General features: G+C 33.8%; 1 protein-coding gene and 1 long non-coding RNA gene across 2 annotated transcripts in view; one reads left to right on the top strand and one right to left on the bottom strand.

Moving 5' to 3' along the window:
* The window catches only part of LOC134662852 (uncharacterized), a 93,270-nt gene extending 79,684 nt beyond the window's left edge, over positions 1-13,586 (bottom strand). Inside the window, exon 1 of the long non-coding RNA XR_010098085.1 lies at positions 13,217-13,586. This is a non-coding gene — a long non-coding RNA (uncharacterized LOC134662852). The remainder of the gene's footprint in view (positions 1-13,216) is intronic.
* Positions 13,587-17,539: 3,953 nt separating this feature from the next.
* Positions 17,540-26,797, top strand: LOC134662723 (juvenile hormone esterase-like). The gene is made up of 4 exons (XM_063518994.1): positions 17,540-17,573; positions 17,878-18,020; positions 18,217-19,487; positions 26,591-26,797. The coding sequence occupies exons 1-4, from the start codon at positions 17,540-17,542 to the stop codon at positions 26,778-26,780; spliced, it is 1,638 nt and encodes a 545-aa protein (XP_063375064.1). The 3' UTR covers positions 26,781-26,797.

The raw sequence follows: 26,797 nt of genomic DNA, 5'->3' as shown, positions 1-26,797 counted from the left end.
TCGTGTAGTTCACAAAACTTTTCACCTCAACAGTGAGAACATATTAGACAAACCGAAAGATGTAATCCTTCTTCATCACTTACCTATTCACTTATGTTCTCTCATGATCAGGGACCGGAACCGGTTACCTTAACCGGGGTTTTTTATAGGGTTATTTTAGAAGTGGTTATGAAAACCCCTACCATAACGGTAACCGTCTGATAAGGTAACACTTTGATTCGGTAACCGTATCAGATCGAGTTAACCCCTGTTACCGGTAACCGAAATAAAAACCCAGTCTATTCTGTTACCTCATAATAAGGTTTTCAACCAGTTCAAACGATTGTAATCTTTACGCAGACTTAAATTCGACTTATTATTGAATAACCGTGGTTGGCATGGGCGGTCTATGAAGCCTCCAGCACAAACAAGTTTTTTTGCCGGTAACTTCGCTTATTGTCAATTCAAACAATATTGTACTTTGAGTCCTTAAGCTAAAATTGAAAACATAAGTGAGCGATTACAGTATTATTTTCGAGCGTCAGCCGCAGCGCGGCCATTCCTTTGTTTATCTTTATACCTGTGTGTTCCTATTGTTTTTGTTACTTTCGGAGCAATTCTAGTTTAGAAATTTTTAGAAAAGGGGTTGCAAGTAAACAACATCATATCCTAGTAATATCTGCTATTATTTAGTTATATTTTATGCTACTTAGATTATTATTTTTATTTTCGGGTTCACACTTAGTACCTACAAATTAAAGACTGATTTAAAGAAAAATTTTCACCTAACTAGTGATTTTACTGGTACCTAGTTAGGTTAGGTATAATTTATCTTAAGTGATTTAAAAAAAAATCACTTTGTGATAAAGATACATGCGCTAGCGGATTGTTGTAGATATTTTACCATTGTTAACAAATGACATATGTACTAGTTATTATAAGCTTATTTTATAATAAGCAATTAAAGTCTATTTTTTATTCGGTAGACTAAAATGACATTTCATAGTATGAAATGAAATGACACATGATGTTCATACTATGAAATGTCATTTTAGTCTACCGAATAAAAAATAGACTTTAGTTTAAAATGTTTTCAGATGCGGTGAGTTGTATGAGCTAAGTCGTAATTTACCTTGTACCGCTTAATGCAGCGATCAGAAAATATATATCTATAGCAGTTATAAACTTATTTTTATACTACAAATCTTTCATTAATACCAGGGGGCTCAGCACGGTTCCATTTTTATCGACTATCACTATGCCCGTCACTTTCGCACTTACATACTTGTTAGAACGTGACAGGCATGGTGATAAACGATAAAAATGCGACCGTGCTACTAGGGCAGAATTCATTATACATATTCATTGGGTATCTATAACATTGGTAGGTGAAATAGTTTTGATTAAATTAAATAGATACATACTTAGTAAGCAGTGTTGGGCATTCAAGAATAAAATCATTATTTAAATAATAATTCCTAAGAATAAAATCATGCTGATTTTATTCCCGTCAAAATTATTCAAATAATTTTGATCGGAAATAATTCGTATGTGAAAAAATTTAATAAGAATAATCTCATTCTTAATCAAATAAATATAATCATGATTTTATATTCTAAATAATATTCCTGGATTAAACATGTAGTCTGCGTGCCGTATAGGCGTTACGTATAGATAGAAGTAAATTAGACAAGAAACTATTATGTTTATTGACTAATTTATACCTGATTTTATGCAATAAAATCTTACAAATTTAATTTACTGCCGCATAGTCTTGGTATTGGACGATACCCGTATTTATTTTAATGTGATAACTAAATCATCAGGTACAATTCAGCTGCTCTGAACGGATGGTGGATAGCGAAACTCTTCAATGGCTCACTGTGCCTAAATTAATGTAAAAAATAAAAAACCGGCCAAGTGCGAGTCTGACTCGCGCAGGAAGGGTTTCGCACCATTACGCAAAAACCAGCAAATAAATCACGTTTGTTGTATGGGAGCCCCCCTTAGATATTTATTATATGCTGTTTTTAGTATTTGTTGTAATAGCAGCAACAGAAATTAATTATTTGTGAAAATTTCAACTGCCTAGCTATCACGGTTCATGAGATACAGCCTGGTGACAGACAGACGGACAGAGGAGTCTTAGTAATAGGGTCCCGTTTATAGCCTTTGGGTACGGAACCCTAAAAAAGATGTTTTTAAAGGTAGGATAAGGAATGGCTCGATATGGTGTATTCCTATTTCTCCCCGCCGGGCACAGATGGGAATAGGCGTTTCATTTAAATCATTCCCATATGTCCCCGCCTCATGTATCGCGGCGATCACGTTGGGCAGGAACAAATGGGGAAAATACTCATGATTTTTTTCTGTTTTCGAATTATGTTTATAGTTCGTTTTTTTTAGCATTAGAAAGAACTTGAAGGAAGGTAAGCGATTTTGACATGTCTTTTAATTGAAAAACACTTTTTTATAACCATAACTATTACTTATGAAAGCAGAAGACTATAAAAGATCGTATTAGATTCATATATGTTACATATTTACCGTAACTTATTTTTAAAATGTGCTTTTCAATTAAAAGAGACATCAAGATTGTTTACCTTATTTCTAATGCTAAAAAAAAATGAACTATAGTATGTGGTTTCAGTATCCGAGTTACTACCAAGACTTATGGTGTTTTTAAAAGCTCTTCTGATATTTAAAATTTGCATTTATTATTTAGACGGAAATTAACAGTACGGTTACCATCAGTTTGTCACTGACATAAACGCCGTCGAGAACGTAATTTACTTTCTATACATCCCGTTTGCGCTAATATGCGAGTGCGAGCGAGATGTATAGAAAGTAAATTACGTTCTCGACGGCGTTTATGTCAGTGACAAACTGATGGTAACCGTACTGGTATTAATATCGTTTGACACAACGCTTGCCGCACGTGTTTAGCAAATGCTGACAAAGAATTCACCACGCCACGACTTAATCCTATTGTTATTGCCAATGAGTAATAAATGACGGTCTCAAGTGGAAACACGCCTGCAACTTCCTGCAAATCTACTTAATTATAGTGATAAGCGTAGGACTCTTTTCTTACCTGCAGTAATTTACTATCTCATTCACTTTCCGTAGGTGTGAAAGAGATAGCATACGTAAGAACTCAAGGCTGGTAGGAATAATAAACAAAATACATACTTAATACGCAAAGAAATATACATTGAACCATCATAATTATAATTTCGCAGTTTACTTTCTATGTAGCTTCATTATAAAATTATCATCACCGTTTCGAAGGCTTCAAAAAATTCAAATCAATCCGACCATTGAAAAGAGGGGTGAAATTCATTTTACTATCTATATACATTGTACTACATATAATATGACGTATAATATGACCAAATAAATTCCATTTAACCTTGTTACCACTAACTCATGTATCTACAATTACATCAATTAGTCATGACACGGCAGAGCACTGATAACAATACTGTAGTGTAGTACAATAATAAGGCTTTATTGTTGTCACTATGACTCTCACCGCATTCTGCTTAATCCTAAATATCCTAATACAATAGAAAATACCACGACCTTTAAACATTCGGTGCACTTGCGTTGTAGCGCGTGCCAGCGGAGCGCAGCGTTTCGATTTAAATACGCATGTTGCTTCGCCTGTATAGGTATATTTATTATCTTCATGTTATTAGGTTCTAGGAAGTGCAAATAATTGACTTCATACATGAAAGATATTTTGCAGATTTTGTTCAATAGTCACCTTCAACAACACGAGAGTAATCTAGAGCAGAGTTGGGCAAAAAATAACTTGAATAAGAATAAGAATAAAAACAGAAATTTCATTCTTATTCCAATCGATTTGAATAAGAATAATTCTTGCACTCGTTATTTTAGAATAAAATGAAAGTGAATAAATCATGACACTTTTATTTTAAATGAAAAAGACAAAACGGAATATTTATTCCAGATGTAGGATTATACTAAATAACGTTTTATTCAATTAGAATGTTATTCTGAATTAATTTAACTTTTGTAGTTACATAATACTACTTTTAATTTTGTAAGTTTCTAAAATTAATAAAACAAATAAAATAGATAAAATAAATGAAATAAATAAAATAAATTATATTATTTACATCTATTTTATTAGTATTGCATTTTAGTTTTTATATAATATTATAAGTATTAGTTTAATTTTTAAGTAGGTTTATTTTAATTCTAGTTTGGGTTTTAAATTTTTAATTCATAGTTAGTTGTAATGTTTTTTTATTATTACCTTTTAAGTTAAATAAATGAACTTTATCCTAATAAAATAAATAAGATAAATAAAATAAATAAAATAAAAAAAGTAAATAAAGTCAATAAAGCAAATAAAGCAAATAAAGCAAATAAAGCAAATAAAGCAAATAAAGCAAATAAAGCAAATAAAGCAAATAAAGCAAATAAAGCAAATAAAGCAAATAAAGCAAATAAAGCAAATAAAGCAAATAAAGCAAATAAAGCAAATAAAGCAAATAAAGCAAATAAAGCAAATAAAGCAAATAAAGCAAATAAAGCAAATAAAGCAAATAAAGCAAATAAAGCAAATAAAGCAAATAAAGCAAATAAAGCAAATAAAGCAAATAAAGCAAATAAAGCAAATAAAGCAAATAAAGCAAATAAAGCAAATAAAGCAAATAAAGCAAATAAAACAAATAAAACAAATAAAACAAATAAAACAAATAAAACAAATAAAACAAATAAACAAATAAAACAAATAAAACAAATAAAACAAATAAAACAAATAAAACAAATAAAACAAATAAAACAAATAAAACAAATAAAACAAATAAAACAAATAAAACAAATAAAACAAATAAAACAAATAAAACAAATAAAACAAATAAAACAAATAAAACAAATAAAACAAATAAAACAAATAAAACAAATAAAACAAATAAAACAAATAAAACAAATAAAACAAATAAAACAAATAAAACAAATAAAACAAATAAAACAAATAAAACAAATAAAACAAATAAAACAAATAAAACAAATAAAACAAATAAAACAAATAAAACAAATAAAACAAATAAAACAAATAAAACAAATAAAACAAATAAAACAAATAAAACAAATAAAACAAATAAAACAAATAAAACAAATAAAACAAATAAAACAAATAAAACAAATAAAACAAATAAAACAAATAAAACAAATAAAACAAATAAAACAAATAAAACAAATAAAACAAATAAAACAAATAAAACAAATAAAACAAATAAAACAAATAAAACAAATAAAACAAATAAAACAAATAAAACAAATAAAACAAATAAAACAAATAAAACAAATAAAACAAATAAAACAAATAAAACAAATAAAACAAATAAAACAAATAAAACAAATAAAACAAATAAAACAAATAAAACAAATAAAACAAATAAAACAAATAAAACAAATAAAACAAATAAAACAAATAAAACAAATAAAACAAATAAAACAAATAAAACAAATAAAACAAATAAAACAAATAAAACAAATAAAACAAATAAAACAAATAAAACAAATAAAACAAATAAAACAAATAAAACAAATAAAACAAATAAAACAAATAAAACAAATAAAACAAATAAAACAAATAAAACAAATAAAACAAATAAAACAAATAAAACAAATAAAACAAATAAAACAAATAAAACAAATAAAACAAATAAAACAAATAAAACAAATAAAACAAATAAAATAAATAAAATAAAATAAATAAAACAATTAAAACAAATAAAATAAATAAAATATATAAAATATATAAATATATAAACTATATAAAATACATCAAAAATAAAAATAAACAAAATAAATAAAATAATCAAAATAAATTATATAAATAAAATTAACAAAATTAATAACAAATAAAATAAATGAAATAAGTAAAATAAACAAAATAAAAAAAAGACAAAATAAGTAAAATAAACAAAAACATTAAAATAAACAAAAACATTAAAATAAGCAAAATTAAAAAAAAAATACAAAAATAACAAAATAAACTATTAGTTCTATTAATAAATTAACTTTTTCTTTTAGTAGGTATTTGACTGACGGCACATCACTAAATACGAATGTAGCAAACCAATAAGCAACCGATAATAAAGGTTACCATAACTGAATAAAAACCGGTTAAAAACCCCTAACAAAAACCCTAACGCGATGGGGTTTTGAGATTAACTCGGTTAAAGGTTAAGGTTACCGTTTCAATAAGCTTACCGTTACAATCAGGTAACAGTATGATAGGGTTACCGAATGATACGGTAACCGAATTGATTGGGTTACCGAATGGATAGGATTAAGCGTAAAGAGGGGTTTTCCGGTCCTTGCTCATGATATACTAATAATTAAGGTTAATCACCACAATCAAACACAAAAACAAAACGTATAGTAAATTTCAGTAAAATAGGAAATATATGAAAACAACGACCATCAATTGATCGACACTTCATGCGACAACTTTTTTTTGTTAAAAAAAACATTGTAAGATACGGTCCGAATTGCGGATACTTACTATTCGTAAACTATAGTAGAGATTCTTAAAAGTATAATTATTTATTTTACGTGATATTCTGTGTATTTTTCGAGTTCATTATTTTAATCTTACTATAAATTACGTAAAATATAGTGTTTTATCAGTTTTTATCAAATCTTAAACTTTATTTTCATTAATTAATTATTAAGAATTCATACTCGTACATGTTTTGGAACGATGCGTTCTGACATTTTTCGGGGGCCTATTATAAACCGTCAATATACCGTTGAATGTCGTTTGAACTTTTTTTGTCTCTTTCTTTTTGCTAACGACGTGAAGGGGACAGATATAATAAAATCCAAGTATTTCGAACTTGTATTAGACCCCGCAATGTTGAAATGACATTTGAATATTGAGGTCACTTGAATGTCATTTTGTCTCACTCAGTGAGCAAAATGCGATTTTGCTCGCTGTTTTTAAGTAGCAAAGTACCCTTGTTCGAGCTACTGAGGTGAAAAAACTATTTTAATAAAATCGTGCTGATACAAAATTCTCAGATCGTGAGTTTGTCTCGCAAATAGCCGGTTTAATATGTAGTTAATTATTTATCAATATATGAATGATGCAAGTAGTTGAAACCACGAACTAGAACTAGACTAAGAGCCAACCTTAGAAAATGGTACCTATGTACAATGTTAATGAGAGCTGGGAGACTACAGTAGCTATTTTACTACAGTGTCCTTATTAAGAGGAGGCTAGCGTTTTTGCAATGACTGTAACTACATTATAGTTGTAAAGACAAACTAACCAAAATTTTACTAGGTTTAAGTTGGCTTGTTAGAAAAAAAACCTGCATATCATAGTAGCATATAGTATAAAACAGCTAGAGATATAACCGAGGGGCTTGATGAGAAAACTTATAAACAAAAGTATATTTTCAGACTTGTTGAAATTTGGTCAATCGCGCCCGCGCGTTGGTCAATCCTCCGTCGCAACTTTCATGCGGTGTTCCATATTTTTTGTTCCTTTCTAATTTCTTGGAATTATGCAAACTATTTATAGTTGTTTTTTTTTAACATTAGAAAAATAATACGCGATCTTGACGTGTCTTTTAATTGAGAAACGCTTTAAAATCAGTCACTATATTACTTATAAAAGCAAAAGTATGTAAATAAACGTATATGATTCATAATTGTTACATATTTGCCGTTACTTATTTTTCAAAGTTTTTCAATAAAAAGACACGTCAAGATTGTTTATCTTTTTCTAATGCTAAAAAAACGAACTATAGTTTAGTTCACCTGCCATTATCCGGGTCCAGCTCTCTGTGTATTGGTGAAACTAGAACTAGTGAGCAAATAACTAGTTTGAGACGCTCGAAGCGAGTACGAGAGACAGAGTTACCAAGAACGCTCAGTTGAAGTAATAATTGCATTCACTCAGTAATGAAATAAACAACCCTAAAGTGGAATATCGAATCAGTCTTGTATTAAGCAGAAAATATCTGCAAACGTTACAATGCCTAGAATTAAAGGGAAAAGATTTAAAAAGAAATGCTTGGTGGAATGGAATTCCTTGCCGGCGTCTATATTTCCGAGCACATATAACCCGGCAACCTTCAAATCAAGGGTGAACAGGCACCTTCTGGGCAGGCTCGCTCCATCGTAGGCCACGTCTTCGCCTCGGCTAGTCTGTGGGAATGAGTAAGCCCATTCATTATACAAAAAAAAAATCGCTGTGAACAGACATGTCTCGGTCTCGGTAGCTCAGTAGAGAGGCGGGACGGTATCCCGGTCGCCTATGTCAGAATACTAACCGTCTACCGTGATGTGCGTCATCCAATAGGGAATATTACGCGAAACTCTGCGTAGGGGGCGCCACTACCACAATCCTTCACAATCTGAGGGTCTACCGCAAACGAGAGAGTCGAAATGTTGTTATCTAACCTCTGTATCACTCTTGCATATTCGAGTGATAAAGAAGCAGATAGCCGAGTTTCGATTTTCGCGTTTCCCGGTAGGCCCATTGTAAACAAACCGCCTTGATATATCAATGTCATATTTTATTGTCTGTGAAAACTTGACAAAAATCAGTTTAAGGCAGAGTATGTATAAGTTACTCTATGGTTTACGATGCATGCTAGTGCTGCACTCTGGCGGCAGAACATCGCAGTAATACCCCCTGAATATCCATGCATATAGAACGCGAGTCAGGTGCAAATTTCGTCACCACAGCCTGGCCTATAATTCGTTAATAACAGCACGCAATTATCTTAAATTTTATAATCTATTTATTCGTAAGGAATAAACTCCAGTCGTGCGTCGGAGCTGACACACGTTTTTTGTTTACTTTTTAGGGTTCCGTACCCAAAGGGTAAAAAACGGGACCCTATTACTAAGACTTCGCTGTCTGTCCGTCCGTCCGTCTGTCACCAGGCTGTATCTCATGAACCGCGATAGCTAGACACTTGAAATTTTCACAAATAATGTATCTCTGTTGCCGCTATAACAACAAATACTAAAAATAAAATAAAATAAAATAAATATTTAATGGGGGTTCCCATACAACAAACAAGATTTTTTTGCTCTACTTTTTAGGGTTCCGTAGTCAAATGGCAAAAAACGGAACCCTTATAGATTCGTCATGTCTGTCTGTCTGTCATGGGCGAGTCCGACTCGCACTTGGCCGCTTTTGTTGATGGTTCGGAACCCTCCGTGCGCGAGTCCGACGCGCACTTGGCCGTTTTTTTTATGTATTAGCTGCCGTTCCTCAACCTACCAACGGAGCGGCAACCGACAACCAATAGTGTTCATTACACGTCTCCATTAACTTTACTAGTCATCTCCCGGGATGCCATTGGTGATGGAAATCTGTTCATGGCTCGCGGACTATAAGTTAGTACTAGCTACGTGCCGGTCACGATGACTATAAAAACCGCCAAGAGCTAGCAAAGAAGTAATTTCTCGAAAGGAAATTGACAGTGGCGGCACCCGTGTCAACATCGCAGAAGTGATGAACAGAAACCATGACAAGCAATATTATCATTTATACCCTTTTTTCAGAAACCACAAGTCAATGTTTATCGAAATTTCGTTTATTAATCCTGTGCTTTTCTGCTTTCTACTAATGATTGCACAGCGATTATCCCAGGCCAGTGAGGCCAGGAGACCAGGTATAGTTATTTGTACGATATCAAACAAAATCAAACCAAATCATAACCAAATGAATTTTATTGAATATTTATCATTCAAAATCATCATTTAAAAGTCAATTCTACCAGCAAACATAAGAGAACAACTCAAAATTTGCATTTAATTACTTTGCCACACATGTGAATAAAATTCAAATGTGCTGATAGTTTTTGAACAATCAAGAGAGCCTTTACCAGTTGGTGTAATGAAAAATTTCGCGAAACAAATTTTAAATTTAGATTTATTTTCCCATACAACAGTTACGGCCGTATAAAATTATCCAACCTAATCACAAAAATTTACAAGGATTAGTTAAGAAAGGCGACCTGTAGAGGAGAAATGCCGGACAGACATACGAAAGCAGTTTTGCCCAAACTGACACAAGCCATCACGCTCGTAAGGTCAATGATTAAATTTAAGACATATTTACTTATAAAGCGTTTCTGCCATGTGACTAAACATTGTGTTTTTACAGAACTTACAATGGGCCCTGAGTTGCCAAGACCCATAGTTCATACTCCAGTAGGCAGTTTTCGAGGGCTTCGGGCCCAGGACGGAAATTACTATATGTTCCTGGGTATCCCATATGCGAGAGTTGACCCGGACAACGTTTTTGGTGTGAGTACCTACTAACATTTAAATTTTTTTGAATATTCAGAGAATCTCGTTTTGCCTCCAATATTTTCTTCTTAGTGCATATTCTTATCATTCTGGTATGAAACTACAAACTTTTCCTTTATTGTTACCTACATTCTTATAAATATATTTTCCTTTGATCGTAATTTCAAATGACTATTTTGGTATACAATTATAGACATAAACTTATCGTAATTCCACGTAAGTACCAGGTTTTATTTTCAATGTACAATAACCTCCACCAACAATATAAAATTAAAAACGATTACTAAAAAGACATGTTAAAATTTCAGCCTCCTATTCCACACAAATTTGAAGGGATATTTGATGCAGTGGACGATACTGCAAGGTGTCCTCAAATTGAAGAATTCAATAAAACAATTACTGGGACACTGAACTGTCTTCACGTCAACATTAATGTGCCGAGTAGTGCTAGTGTTGATAATCCCTTGCCTGTTATGATCCACATATTTGGAGGAAAATACGTATTCGGATCTGCAGGCAGATACTTATATGGAGCACGCTTCTTAGTTAGGCATGACATAATTCTCATTACGGTCAACTATCGCGTTGGCCCATACGGTTTTTTTTGTCTAAATACTTCCAAAGTACCAGGCAATCAGGGTCTGAAGGATCAAATACACGCACTGTGGTGGATTAAAGAAAATATACGATATTTTGGCGGAGACGACTCCAAAATCACTGTAGCGGGACACAGTTCTGGTTCAGTATGTGTGGATTATCATCAGTACTTTCTAAAGGAACAGCTCTATAATAGAGTGATTTTGCAAAGTGGCGTTGCATTATCTCATGATCTTAATGAAGATTCTGAGCCTGATCGAGATGCTCCTATAAAATTAGCAAAACAATTGAATTATTCAACAAATGATATTAATGATGCTTTATCATTTCTAAACAAAGTGGAGCCACTTGAACTTATTGCTGCAACAAGGGATTCTGGTGTTACTGTTACACCGTGTGTGGAAAAGCAATTCGAGGATGCTAATAACTATATAACGAAATATCCAGCTAGTTTGAACACAGTTACTCGTAAAGATGTCGATGTTTTGATTGGTATTACTAATGACGAAGGCTATCCGATAGCTTTGGAAATAGAAAATGGTAGGTTTGAATGTGAAGACTTCGTGTCCTTTGTTTTAGAAACTTATTTTGAATTCAAAAATGAAAGTAAGCTCTCAAACGAACTGAAAAAGATTGTACGGTTGTTTTACTATGGTGATGATGTTCAATACGCAGAAAACAAGAGACCAGAAATTAATATCCATGCTGATTTTTTAACACACAGTCCGATACTAAGAACTGTTAGAAAATATTTGGAGAGTGGCGTGAACAATATCTACTTCTATATGTTTTCATTTGCTGGTGAAAGGAATTATTGCAAAGATCACCTGAATATACCATTTACAATAGATGGTGCTTTTCACGCCGATGAGGTGGGATATTTATATGACATATTTCACATGAAAGAGCGTTTGCGTGATGAAGATATGCTGATTGTAGATAGGATGACCGAACTTTGGACTAATTTTGTAAAATATGGGTACGTGTTTGTTTTTTATTAAGATAACATCTCAAGTTAATTTTTCTAGGATATGCTTCTTTATATAGTTGTTTAGAAAACAAGTAGAAAAGCAAATTTTTTGTTTGTTTTCCGAAATTCGGAAGTGTAAATAAACCTTTTAATATAAGGTTTTATACAATGGTATTATACAATGCTATATATATATATATAGCATTGTATAATATAACACTGCAAAGTTAATGAAAACACGTTTAATAGGTACACAACCGACCGAGGTATTAAGATCCACCGCCGGTAGTTTACAATAAGTTGCGAAAGTTTATAATTGAGGCTTGAAGCCTTCCAAGCTATAAATATAAATTAAAAAATAGGTAATAGAAAAATGTTTTTAAAGTTATAATTTATTTAATTGATGACTGTACCTAATATTTAATGACCAATAGATTTAGTCTATGTCTATGTCAACCAACTGCTAAGAAATAGTGCTAATAATAAATATTTAAACGATTATCTAAATCATAAAAATGGGTGAACAGAGAATACTGTGCTTGTATAGGCAATAGCCTGTCCGTGTTTATGATGTATTTACAAGAAAACAATTCATGTCTTTATTCCAGAAATCCAACACCGAAGCCGTCAAAGTTGATTCCCCTGCAATGGCCGCGCGTATCCCAGGACAAGCTGCCATATATGGAGATAAACACTGAACTACGCCTAGGTTCAAGACCGATGCACGAGAGGATGAGCTTTCTAGACCTTCTGTACAAGGACATCGGACGTTATCAAAGGTGGATGAGCAAGGACTGAACAATGAAACAGGGAATGAACAAAAAGAAAATATATAAATAAATAAACTATTGTTTACTTAGTTTTATTTCTAAGTAATGAAATCCTGAGAGATTTTGATTTGCAAATGGCCGGTATAAGGGTGTAAGGGTTTCTTTACAATATCTCTCGGCACATGCCAGTGGTGCACCCTGCCAAAGAGCAAACGAAGCATAACTGACGACCCACCAACCCACAATGGACCAGCGTGGTGGGATTAAGGTCCAAACCATAAGATAAGATAAAGATAAAAGATAGTTTATTCAAGTAGGCATGATAATACAATGCTTTTAATTGCTACTTGTTCTTATTACAGTTTCTGGTTTGGACACCTAATACACAATGTAACAATAGAGATACAGAAAGTTAATTTCAGCTCGTATATAAGGAACATAGCGATATTTTTTCATAGCATGCTTGAGAAAAATCATGTTAATTTTTCCTTTTTAGGGTTCCGTACCTCAAAAGGAAAAAAGCGGCCAAGTGCGAGTCGGACTCGCCCATGAAGGGTTCCGTATTTAGGCGATTTATGACGTATAAAAAAAAACTACTTACTAGATCTCGTTCAAACCAATTTTCGGTGGAAGTTTACATGGTAATGTACATCATATATTTTTTTTAGTTTTATCATTCTCTTATTTTAGAAGTTACAGGGGGGGGGGACACACATTTTACCACTTTGGAAGTGTCTCTCGCGCAAACTATTCAGTTTAGAAAAAAATGATATTAGAAACCTCAATATCATTTTTGAAGACCTATCCATAGATACCCCACACGTATGGGTTAGATGAAAAAAAATTTTTTGAGTTTCAGTTCGAAGTATGGGGAACCCCAAAAATTTATTGGTTTTTTTCTATTTTTGTGTGAAAATCTTAATGCGGTTCACAGAATACATCTACTTACCAAGTTTCAACGGTATAGTTCTTATAGTTTCGGAGAAAAGTGGCTGTGACATACGGACGGACAGACAGACGGACAGACGGACAGACAGACAGACAGACATGACGAATCTATAAGGGTTCCGTTTTTTGCCATTTGGCTACGGAACCCTAAAAACGGAACCGTGTCTGTCTGTCCGTCCGTCTGTTACAGCCTATTTTCTCCGAAACTACTGGACCAATTAAGTTGAAATTTGGCACACATATGTAAGTTTGTGACCCAAAGACGGATATGTAACGTAAACAAATGAATTTTAAATATGGAGGCCACTTTTGGGGGGTAAAAGAGCAAATTAAAAAATAAAGTTATTCAAACTATATCGTGTTACATATCAAATGAAAGAGCTCATTTTGAGAATCTCAAATATATTTTAATATCTGGGTGACCGAGCTTCGCTCGGAAAACATATTGTTGCGAACGCAACCTTTATATTTGTATAAAATCTCAATACCTATATTCCTAATGCAGTAGCTAAACGCGGCCGTCGGGCTCGGCTAGTATTCGGCAGCCTTTCTTAAGCACCAATAGGAGCGCTCCACATACTATGTATCGCGGCCAATTAGAGGCACCTAAATTTAAACCACCTTTTGTACTATTGAAATTATGCAAATCACTCTCTCATCAGCCTTCATACAATAACCACCACTTCTACATTTAACCGTTTTGGCAAGAACCCTTGTAAACCAGTACTTGGAAAATTATATCAGTTCACTATAAGAATTGAAGCTTTTTATTTGAGTCGTCGAGCTCCTGACCACTGCACGGCGGCTACACATATAAAAACTCGAAAATGCGCGTTTTCCCAGAGATAAGACCTAGCTAGATCGATTTCTCGCCCCCGAAAACCCCCATATAGTAAATTTCATCGAAATCGTTAGAGCCGTTTCCGAGATCACCGAAATATATATATATATATATATATATAAATAAATAAATAAATATATAAATAAACAAGAATTGCTCGTTTAAAGGTATTAGATTTATATGTCGGAGTGAGATCTATCAGAATGATAACAATGCGTAAACCTTGAACCATGGTTAGTCTATTTGTAACTTAAGAAACGTCAGGTAGTTGCCTGGGTGAAATCAGAGATGGCGTTGCGGAGCTGTCACCTGGACAGTGACAGTTGGCGGCTATATAAGAAGGGCGGCAAAGACCGGCCCGTGGTCATTATGATTGAGGCGATCGAGCAAAGCGGTTGTGACGTGATGTCATCTCTTGGATCGCCACGTTTCTTGATAACTGATTTTTGTAATTCATGACAACCGAAGTGATCTTAAGTTATTTTGATGTGTAATCGATACTGTTAATTAAAACCAACTATCGGCTATCTCGACGTGTTATTATTTCATCGTCTACTTGTGAATCTATCCTCAAGTGTGCATATTTCAACGGTAAAAGATGATCCTGCCGATCTACCAACGGTTTTCCTATCCTCTTCTACACTACTGCTTCGTAATATAATTTTATGATAAATAGTTTAGCAGTTATTCAAGAAAAAAGGCAAAAAATAAACATTCCCCCCTTTATCTCTGAAACTACTGGGTCTAAAATTTTGAAAAAAATACACTAAATGAAGGGTACACGGAAAGAACATGTCTAGTCACTTTTTTCGGAAAACGAGATTATTATCTCTAAATGAAGAGCTCTCTTCGTATGTCTAAACACTGATCAGTGCGAATAAATTTAAACCTATTGTAATTAAACAATGGATTTAAATTCATGAGCACTGAACAGTGCTCAGATATACGAAGGGTTAATGAACTATTAGTTATATCTTTTGCTACCACTGTATAATAAATTTGACACAACTTTTTTTTTGTTAAATAATACCTGGTCACTGAATTACCATACGTTGAGACATTGTTCTAAATTTTAAAACCGCGATTACTCAAAATGTTACTGAAGTGACTAGCATGTTCTTTCCGTGCACCCTTCAAATAGTTCTTTACCTATAGATGACAGGAAAACCTATTAGAAATGTGCAGTCAAGTGTGAGTCGGACTTAAGTTTTTCACTTTTCATTAAAAAAACATATTGTTAAAAATACATGTAACGTAAAAAAATGAATTTTAAATATCGAGGCCACTTTTGGGGGTAAAAGAGCAAATTAACATTAGCATTTCAAACTATATCGTGTTACATATCAAATGAAAGAGCTCATTTTAAGAATCTCAAATATATTTTTTGAGTGTGTAATGTTTTTAATAACAACTATTTTCGAATTTTCATTTTGCATAATTCGAATTGCATAATTTTGAAAGCAGAAATGATTATTTTGTATAAAAACAAAATGAATAAGAACAAATTTCATAATTTCATTAGTCATAATAATTTAGTTGCATAGTAATGTATTTGCATAACAGGCAATCAGTATAATGATCACTTTGTATACTATTTAATGCTCATAACGATATAATGTTCATAGAATATAAACGCCTACTGCAAATTGATAAGCAGAGCTCGGCTTACCTTTACCTTATAATTTGACAAGTCTTACGTCATATTATAAGGAAAATAGCTCACCCCCGCCGAGCTCTATTGATAAGCAAAATATAAACGCCCCACTGCTGGTGGGCACAGGCCTCCTCTCATGATCGAAAGTAATAAAATGAGTACTATTATAAAATAAGTCGGTTCTGGCGCTTCGCCGGCCGCTGCCGCGGCACGCTCGCTTCGCTCGCTCGGCTCGCGCGCTGTAGGGTCGCAGTTCTACCTAACACTCCTCCTCGCTTCACTCGTCGTCGTACCTAACGGCGACCTGCCTTAAGGTAGAATATGTAAGTTGTTTTATAATTTATGTCATATTATATTATAATATGATGTCACCCGATCATTCGTTAAAATATAGTTCTACATTTTAATCATAATACTAACTGTATGTTATAACAAGTTAAATTATTCCTAATTATCGTTATAAACAACGTTTTTATGATTATAGAACATTCTGTAATTTAATTATTATAACGAATAATATTATGGATTTTGTTTCTATACATTATGTTTATTATGAGTTTTAAAAGTAGTTAAATGTAATTATCCAAAATGTTTGTATTAAAATTGAACGGCACCCATATTTTTTGTATAATTTTAAGATAAATAGTTTAGCAGTTATTCAAGAAAATAAGCAAAAAAATGACCGCCCCCCCCCCCTTTTATCTCTGAAACTACTGAGTCTAACATTTTGAAAAAAGTACACTTAATAGTTTTTTACCTAAAGATGACAGGAAAACCTATTAGAAATGTGCAGTTTTTGATGAGTTTTTTAAAGATATTTTACTCCCTTTTCATTAAAAAAACATATTGTTAAAAATTGTGTAATGTGCGGAACCCTTGGAACGCCAGTCCGACTCGCACTTGGCCGGTTTTTTTATCGTGGGACGTACCACATTATGCAAATGCAGATGTCGCTAGTGACATTGTCACAGTTGCAGTGACTAAATTCGCGTTGATTGACGGATGATCAGCTGGCGCAATTGGTAACGCATCGGACCGGCAATTCAAGGACGTGGGTTCGAGTTCTACGTTGGCAAGAGTTGATCATCGTTGACTTATTCTTTGTGATTGACATCTGTATTCACAATGTACAGAACAGCAATGTATGTTAATCCACATATTTTTTTATCGTCTGCCGTGATGGTCGTGATCCATGCATTCACGTAAGTACTACATAGTTAGAACTCAACGGTCACGATGATGATAAGAACCGACCAAAAGCTAGCAACAAACTCATTGCACACAGGAATTTGACAGTGACAGCACCCGCGCCAACACCGCATGAGCAACAGTAAAATCAAATGCTTTTGATTATGACAAACAATATTGTCTATTTATACTCCATTTTCAGAATTCACAAGCTCGTTATGATCTCTAAAATTCCAATTTTTAGTCCGGTATTTATGTGCTATCTACTAATAATGGCGCAGCAGTCATCTCAGACTTCGGTACCAGGTAAAATTTAATATTGTTTTACCACACCAGCGTAAAGGCTCTTTTTATTCTTCAAAAACTGATGAAAAAGTTGCATTATAATTAGCTAACTAATAATCCTCATACTTGCTGGTGGAGTTTAATCTTAAGTGATGATTTTGTATGATAAATGTTAATTAACTTTCATTCGGATTTTATTTGTACCTAAGATTTTGCAGTTCACGCTCATTCGGTCAATGAGTTGACTGAATACAACATTGAATGATTTGATTGAAGACATACTTACTGCGTGTCCACCTGTGACAAAACTTAGTGTATTTTACAGAAAATCCATTGGATCCTGAGTTATCCAGACCAATTGTGCATACTCCAGTAGGCAGCTATCGGGGGCTTTGGGCCCAAGACGGGAATTACTCCATGTTCCTGGGTATCCCGTATGCGAGGGTGGATCCGGACAATGTTTTTGGTGTAAGTATATAATAAATATATATTATAGGACATTTTTACAAAGATTGACTAAGTCCCACAGTAAGCTCAAGAAGGATTATGTTGTGGGTACTAAGACAACGATATATGTAAAATACAAACATCCGAAAATAAATAAATTAATAATAACATATTGTAAAGGACGATTAACAAAACGACATACCTATTAAAATTTCAGCCTCCTATTCCACACAAATTTGAAGGAATGTTTGATGCAGTGGACGATACTGCAAGGTGTCCTCAAATTGAAGAATTAAATAAAACAATTACTGGGACACTGAACTGCCTTCACGTCAACATTAACGTGCCGAGTAGTGCTAGTGTTGATAATCCCTTGCCTGTTATGATCCACATATTTGGGGGAAGATTCGAATTCGGATTTGCAGGCAGATACTTATACGGACCACGCTTCTTAGTTAGGCATGACATAATTCTCATTACGTTTAACTATCGCGTTGGCCCATACGGTTTTTTTTGTCTAAATACTTCCAAAGTACCAGGAAATCAGGGTTTGAAAGATCAAATACAAGCACTGCGTTGGATTAAAGAAAATATACGATATTTTGGCGGAGACGACTCCAAAATCACTGTAGCAGGAAACAGTGCTGGTTCAATATCTGTGGATTATCATCAGCACTTTCTAAAGGAACAGCTTTATCATAGAGTGATTTTGCAAAGTGGCGTTGCATTATCTCATGATCTTAATGAAGATTCTGAGCCTGATCGAGATGCTCCTATAAAATTAGCAAAACAATTGAATTATTCAACAAATGATATTAATGATGCTCTATCATTTCTAAACAAAGTGGAGCCACTTGAACTTATTGCTGCAACAAGGGATTCTGGTGTTATTGTTAAACCGTGTGTTGAAAAACAATTCGAGAATGCTAATAACTATATAACGAAATATCCAGCTGATTTGAACACAGTATCTCGTAGAGATGTCGATGTCTTGGTTGGTATTACTAACGACGAAAGCTATGCGATTTTAACTTTGGGCATAGGAAATGGTAGGTTTGAATGTGAAGACTTCGTGTCTTTGGTTCTAGAAACTCATTTTGAATTCAAAAATGAAAGTAAGCTCTCAAACGAAATGAAAAAGATTGTCCGGTTGTTTTACTATGGTGATGATGTTCAATGCGCAGAAAACAAGAGACCAGATATTAATGTCCATGCCGATTTTGTAATACATAGTCCGATACTAAGAACTGTTAGAAAATGTTTGGAGAGTGGCGTGGACAATATCTACTTCTATATGTTTTCATTTGCTGGTGAAAGGAATTATTACAAGGATTACATGAATGTACCGTTTACAATAGATGGTGCTTTTCACGCAGATGAGTTGGGATATTTATATGACATATCTTACATGAAGGAGCGTTTGCGTGATGAAGATATGCTGATTGTAGACAGGATGACCGAACTTTGGACTAATTTTGTAAAATATGGGTACGTGTTTGTTTTCTGAATCAACACAACATCTCAAGTTTATTTTTCTAGGATATGCTTCTTTATACAGTTGTTTAGAAAACAAGTAGTAAAGCAAAATTTTCGTTTTTTATCTCGAAATTCGGAAGTGTAAATCATTTAAAATAAGATTTTTGTTGGTATACAGCATTGCATAATATAACACTGCAAAGTTAATGAAAACACGTTTAATAGGTACACAACCGAGCAACTGACCGAGGTATTAAGATCCACCGCCGGTAGTTTACAATAAGTTGCGAAAGTATATGATTAGGCTTAAGCTCAGATCATAGAAGTAAGGAGATTTATAACGAAGCATAATTTCAACGAGACTCGGTCTCTCCAACTGTGCCCCACCACATCATTGAGGGCGTGGCCAGACAACCAACTCACGCGCTGTGATTGGCCGAACCGCGCGGGGTAAAGGACAAGAGCGGCGACGCTAGAGAGTAGGACAAGTCGATAAATTTACAATAGGCGGGGGAAGAAAAAATTTTGCTTGCATTAATTCGTACAGTTTCGATTGTTCGAAAGCTTTTTCTAATCAATATTTAGGGTTTACAGATGCCCACGATACGATTATCTCCAGTACCGTAATTGAGCTCTTCATGAAATTAATGACCCTAGGGTCAATATCTAGAACACTATACAGACTAAGTCATACAGTCGGGATAATGTATCAATTATATGTCTTAAGTTAGTTCATGATTAATAACAAAGAAATCCCGACAGTTTCCTGTGAGCTGTGTACAGTAAGCTCAATCTATAGTTTTTTTTTAAATAATCGATATAAATGTAACTTAAAAATTCCTACACAATTCGAAAATTTGATGATTAGGTCATAATATTAATCTCAATTGATATGGAAATTTGCACCACTCGGATACCGTGAGATCTATTTATTATGATTTTTTATTTTTTATTTTATGCTTAAAAAATATGTTTATTCATCCTACACTCGAAAATTTTATATTTCTACAATTATCTGTTTCTTTAACACGTGTTATCAAAAAAATATTGGAATAATAACAAGTGCTTTGCGAGAAATCAAAATAAATAACAAATAATTTGAGACCAATACTTTTAAAATTGCTACGCTCAAAATAGCTACGTTCAAAAAGCCTAATGACAGTAATGACAATACTTTGAAAGTCAATATGAATAAAAAAAACGTCACCTTTCTCACTTGTTTGACCCTGACATATCCCATCCATACAAGTGTCAAGAGTGACGTTCCTTCAAAAACGTCACTTTTGTCACTTGTTTGACACTGCCATAGCCCATCCATACATGTCAAAAGTGACGTTTCTTCAAAAACGTCACTTTTGTCACTTGTTTGACACTGACATAGCCCATCCATACAAGTGTCAAGAGTGACGTTTCTAAAAAAACGTCACTTTTGTCACTTGTTTGACACTGCCATAGCCCATCCATACACATCAAAAGTGACGTTTCTTCAAAAACGTCACTTTTGTCACTTGTTTGACACTAACATAGCCCATCCATACATGTCAAAAGTGACGTTTCTTTAAAAAAAAGTCACTTTTGTCACTTTTTTGACACTGACATATCCCATCCACACAAGTGTCAAGAGTGACTTTTCTTAAAAAAACGTCACATTTTCACTTGTTTGACCCTGACATATCCCATCCATACAAGTGTCAATAGTGACGTTTCATAAAAAACGTCAATTTTGTCACTTGTTTGACACCGACATATCCCATCCATACAAGTGTCAAAAGTGACATTTCTTAAAAAAACGTCACCTTTCTCACTTGTTTGACCCTGACCTGACATATCCCATCCATAAAAGTGTCAATGTCAAGAGTGACGTTTCTTCAAAAACGTCACTTTTGTCACTTGTTTGACACTGACATAGCCCATCCATACATGTCAAAAGTAACGTTTTTGAAGAAACGTCACTTTAGTTACTTATTTGACACTGACATATCCCATCCATACAAGTGTCAAAAGTGACGTTTTTGTTTGAAGAAACGTCACTTTTGATAGTTCATGAACGACCAAAAATCGTGATATTAAATAAAATTATCAGTTTCGTACGGTAGTTCCCACGCTAGCCCAGTGCGGATTGGGGACTTCACATACACCTTTGAATGTCTTCGCGGTACAGTAGACTTTTTAAACTTAGGTCAGCTAAACGTGGGACACATGTCGTTAGAAATTTCGCAATTTATACATTTTAAACTTAGGTCAGTTGAGATACGTCAAATATTAGTTATAGAAACGATATGGATCGGATATATCAGTGTCAACAAGTGTCAAAAGTGACGATTCTTAAAAAAAAACGTCACTTTTGCCACTTGTTTGACACTGACATAGCCCATCCATACATGTCAAAAGTGACGTTTCTTTAAATAAAAAAGTCACTTTTGTCACTTGTCTGACACTGACATATCCCATCCATGCATGTCAAAAGTGACGTTTCTTTAAAAAAAGTGACTTTTGTCACTTGTTTGACACCGACATATCCCATCCATACAAGTGTCAAAAGTGACGTTTCTTAAAAACAAACGTCACTTTTCTCACTTGTTTGACCCGGACATATCCCATCCATACAAGTGTCAAGAGCGACGTTTCTTCAAAAACGTCACTTTTGTCACTTGTTTGACACTGACATAGCCCATTCATACATGTCAAAAGTGACGTTTCTTAAAAAAAGGTCACTTTTGTCACTTGTTTGACACTGACATATCCCATCCATACATGTAAAAGTGACGTTTCTTTAAAAAAAAAAGTCACTTTTGTCACTTGTTTGACACCGATATATCCCATCCATACAAGTGTCAATAGTGGCGTTTCATAAAAAACGTCACTTTTGTCACTTGTTTGACACTGACATATCCCATCCATACAAGTGTCAAGAGCGACGTTTCTTCAAAAACGTCACTTTTGTCACTTGTTTGACACTGACATAGCCCATCCATACATGTCAAAAGTGACGTTTCTTTAAAAAAAGTCACTTTTGTCACTTGTTTGACACTGACATATCCCATCCATACATGTAAAAGTGACGTTTCTTTAAAAAAAAAGTCACTTTTGTCACTTGTTTGACACCGATATATCCCATCCATACAAGTGTCAATAGTGGCGTTTCATAAAAAACGTCACTTTTGTCACTTGTTTGACACTGACATATCCCATCCATACAAGTGTCAAGAGTGACGTTTCTTCAAAAACGCCACTTTTGTCACTTGTTTGACACTGACATAGCCCATCCATACTTGTCAAAAGTGACGTTTCTTTAAAAAAAAGTCACTTTTGTCACTTGTTTGACACTGACATATCCCATCCATACAAGTGTCAAGAGTGACGTTTCTTAAAAACACGTCACCTTTTTCACTTGTTTGACCCTGACATATCCCATCCATACAAGTGTCAAGTAACGTTTCTAAAAAAAAACGTCACTTTAGTCACTTGTTTGACACTGACATATCCCATCCATACAAGTGTCAAAAGTGACGTTTTTATTTGAAGAAACGTCACTTTTGACAGTTCATGAACGACCAAAAATCGTGATGTTAAATAAAATTATCAGTTTCGTACGGTAGTCCCCACGCTAGCCCAATGCGGATTGGGGACTTCACATACACCTTTGAATTTCTTCGCGGTACGGTAGACTTTTTAAACTTAGGTCAGCTAAACGTGGGACACATGTCGTTACAAGTTTCGCAATTTATACATTTTAAACTTAGGTCAACTGGACGTAGGAAAAAAGGTCGTTAGTATTTTCGTGCACTAGCAGACATTTAATTGCTGGTGACTGTACGCGTACGCTCGTATAAAACGCTACTCTGTAACCGCCCTAAGATACCTGCATCCTATCCAATCCGTTGCTTTGCGGCCGTGCGGCCTTGAGGTATCGCCATCGCTTCCCCTCCCGCCCCGCGCCGATCATTTAAATAATTTAACGATAGCCATTTTTACAATTGTGACAAAAGCTCATTGTATTAATAGGAGATTCTTTGACGTTGTGATAACATTAATTACAGGCTGTATGGTGCATTAAAAAAATATACTGTAGAATTAATGCGCGTGGGGTAAAATACGTTATAATTGTTTAAAAAATAGTAAAAATAAAATCCCCTGGTTTTTTATTTTATTAGATTGAGTAGAATAATTGGCGTAACAATATAGTGGAAAATCACCAAGTGTTTAATTAATGTTGTATTGTAATTATTTATTTCAAACATTTTTATTGCTCGTGACGTATGCACCACTAAAAAAGTGGTGCATATTTTACTTACAGTGTAAAATATTTGGTTATGCCTTTTGAACAAAAAATCGCTACTGTAGAATTTGATGTTTACATCTTTTTAAAAACTAAATTTTTAAAAATTTTTTTTACAAAAATCTCAATATATTTTTTAGAGATTACATTACACATACATTCACAAAATAGTGTTCTATTATATTCCAAACACAAATATACTGTAGGATATAATGTGATGCTCTCGAACAATTTAAAGTTTAGTAACCGGCCTACAACAGCTATCGATATTTTGTATTATGTTCTAAACATGACTTTATTGTTTTGGCATTAAAATGTTTTAAGTAATAATTGCCATTGACTTAATTTATATACCTTTAAACATTTGATCTTATTTGCGAGCTAAGATTTTTAATGTACGATTAAAGTAAGTACCTATATTATTCGATCCATAAAGTTCTGTCACAAAGCTTTTAATAAAAAAATAGCAATGATTCGAAAGCTTGTTATATGTTTATCAAAATGTACCTAACATAATTGGTATGAAATTTAGTAACGATTTTATTTACTGTTTGTTTATATTGTTTACTTTGGGATTGTCGTTAGACGCGATATTTTATCGATAACGCTTAAACCTCAATTATGCACGAGCGCCCAGTGTTGCCAGATCGTACCTTTTACTTTTAGTACGGTTTTACGTACTATTTTTGACACTTGCGTACCTTTTTTGTACGCAGCGTACATCGTACTAAAATCGTACTATTTGATGTACGATAGTTTTTAAATTTTTTTTTCGGTATGTTGGTTAATTCGGGGCAAAATTTCTAATTTGAAAATAATGGCCAATATAAAAAAGTACCATGTACATGTAGGTACTATAAGGAAATTAAAAATATAGACAATACCTATACGTCCAAACAATGTACTTACGTAATTACAAGTAGCAGTTGCAGTCAGCAGTTGTGTCGTAACAAAACTCAGTCAAAATTCGGTCGGCCATTAATTTTTCATGTATATCAATTTAACTTTGTTTATGTTAAAATATATTTACTGAGAGAAATACAACAAATGAGTTGTATTGTGTACTTTAAAATACTTAGTTCATTTTTTATTGCAAATTGCAATCGCAAAATGATAGCAAAATGTAGATAAACGCTGATGGCATGCTGTTTTATAATATAATCTTTTTGAATCTAAGGGCCTACCGCGAAAACCGAAATAAGCAAATTGCGGGGATCTTTCTTTTTTACTCCAATGAAGGCGTAATTAGAGTGACAGACAAAGATGCCCGCAATTTGCTAACTTTGATTTTCGCGGTTATAGCCCTGAGGGCCAACCGCGAACCACTTTTGACTTGTGGCAGTTGTGACCTCTCTGTCGTACTTATGAATTCGTACGTAAGTGTGACAGGGAGGCAGGCAACACGTCGAAGGTGGTTCGCGGTAGGCCCTCTGGACTATTCAAGTTATTTCACGACTCTTTCTTTTTCCGAATAGGGCTATAATAACCGCGAAAATCGATGTTCAAAAATTGCGGGCATCTGTCTGTCACTCTAATTACGCCTTCATTGGAGTAAAAGAGAAATATTTTTGCGAATTTAGGATCTTGCGGTAGGCCCCCAGATTCTTCAGAAATATTGTTTCTGTAAGAAATTTATCCTAAAAAAAAAATCCGTACTTTTTTTACCCAAATCGTACCTTTTTTGACGTACGTACGTACAAAAGCTGGAAGCGCTCTGGCAACACTGCGAGCGCCACTCTAGTTCCTTGCGGAAAGAAGGGAACCGGTTAGCGGTCGTACCAAGAAACAATAATGCCGTTGTGGATATCGTTAGCGGCTTAATGCATTGCGCCGTTGCCTAGCATACTACAAATAGTTTTCCATGCTAAGCCGTCAATGTAGAATGCATATTCAAATTGCCACGCGTTTGTTTGGCAAAATGGTCCGACTCAGTACAATCATATGTCACTGGATTTATTTGTTAAAATGTGTTGTTTTATTGACTAAATACGTTAAAAAAATGTACTCACATGTGGTATGTAACTCCATGATCCCTATAGTTTTTGCTAGCACTCCTATTTCTACACGAAACAACGCTACAAACCGGCATTTTACGTAAATTGACGAGCACATTTTTCTACGACAGCTAAATTGCGACTGTCTTACCGGTCTTACGGCGGAAAGAAAAATGGTCAGCCTGACCATGTTGCGGCGACACGCGCCACGCCTCCGTCAGATATCTAGTACCTTCTATGATCTGAGGGCTTAAGCCTTCCAAGCTATAAATATAAATTAAAAAATAGCTCATAGAAAAATGTTTTTAAAGTTATAATGAATTTATTGAATAATGACTGTACCTAATATTTAATGACCAATAAATTTAGTCTATGTCTATGTTAACCAACTGCTAAGAAATAGTGCGCAAATATTTAAACGTTTATCTAAAGAATAAAAATGGGTGAACACAGAATACTGTGCTTGTATAGCCAATAGCTTGTCCGTGTTTATGATGTATTTACAAGAATATACTACATTAACTAAATTATTTACATTTCGTTGTCACATGCATCGTCAAAAAATTCTTTAAGATTATAGTACACCTTCTCAATCAGCCATTTCTTTAATTTATACTTAAAAATATTGCCTTGCAACATTTTTAATTCATTCGGTAATTCATTAAATACACGTATTGCTGTTAAAAATGTGCTCTTGTAATACATTGTATTGTTAGCAACTGGACACATTAAATTAAATATAAATTAACGAGGTTTTCTTGATAAAACAGTCTGGGGAATTTTTAACAAATAGACATAATTCCATTATATGTATATGAAAACAATTCATGTCTTTATTCCAGAAATCCAACACCGAAGCCGTCAAAGTTGATTCCCCTGCAATGGCCGCGCGTATCCCAGGACAAGCTGCCATATATGGAGATAAACACTGAACTACGCCTAGGTTCAAGACCGATGCACGAGAGGATGAGCTTTCTAGACCTTCTGTACAAGGACATCGGACGTTATCAAAGGTGGATGAGCAAGGACTGAACAATGAATCAGGGAAT

The sequence above is a fragment of the Cydia amplana genome, chromosome 3 (assembly GCF_948474715.1).
Source record: "Cydia amplana chromosome 3, ilCydAmpl1.1, whole genome shotgun sequence".
NCBI classification, from domain to species: Eukaryota; Metazoa; Arthropoda; class Insecta; order Lepidoptera; family Tortricidae; genus Cydia; species Cydia amplana.
The sequence above is the reverse complement of the archived record's forward strand: the minus strand, read 5'-3'. Positions and strand labels throughout refer to the sequence as shown.

Excerpts from the sequence above, each read along its gene's own strand:
- LOC134662723 (XM_063518994.1), top strand. The coding sequence starts at position 17,540 with ATGGCGCAGCAGTCATCTCAGACTTCGGTACCAG. Across the intron at positions 17,574-17,877 it reads ATCTCAGACTTCGGTACCAG|AAAATCCATTGGATCCTGAG; the intron begins GTAAAATTTAAT and ends TGTATTTTACAG. Across the intron at positions 19,488-26,590 it reads ACTAATTTTGTAAAATATGG|AAATCCAACACCGAAGCCGT; the intron begins GTACGTGTTTGT and ends TCTTTATTCCAG.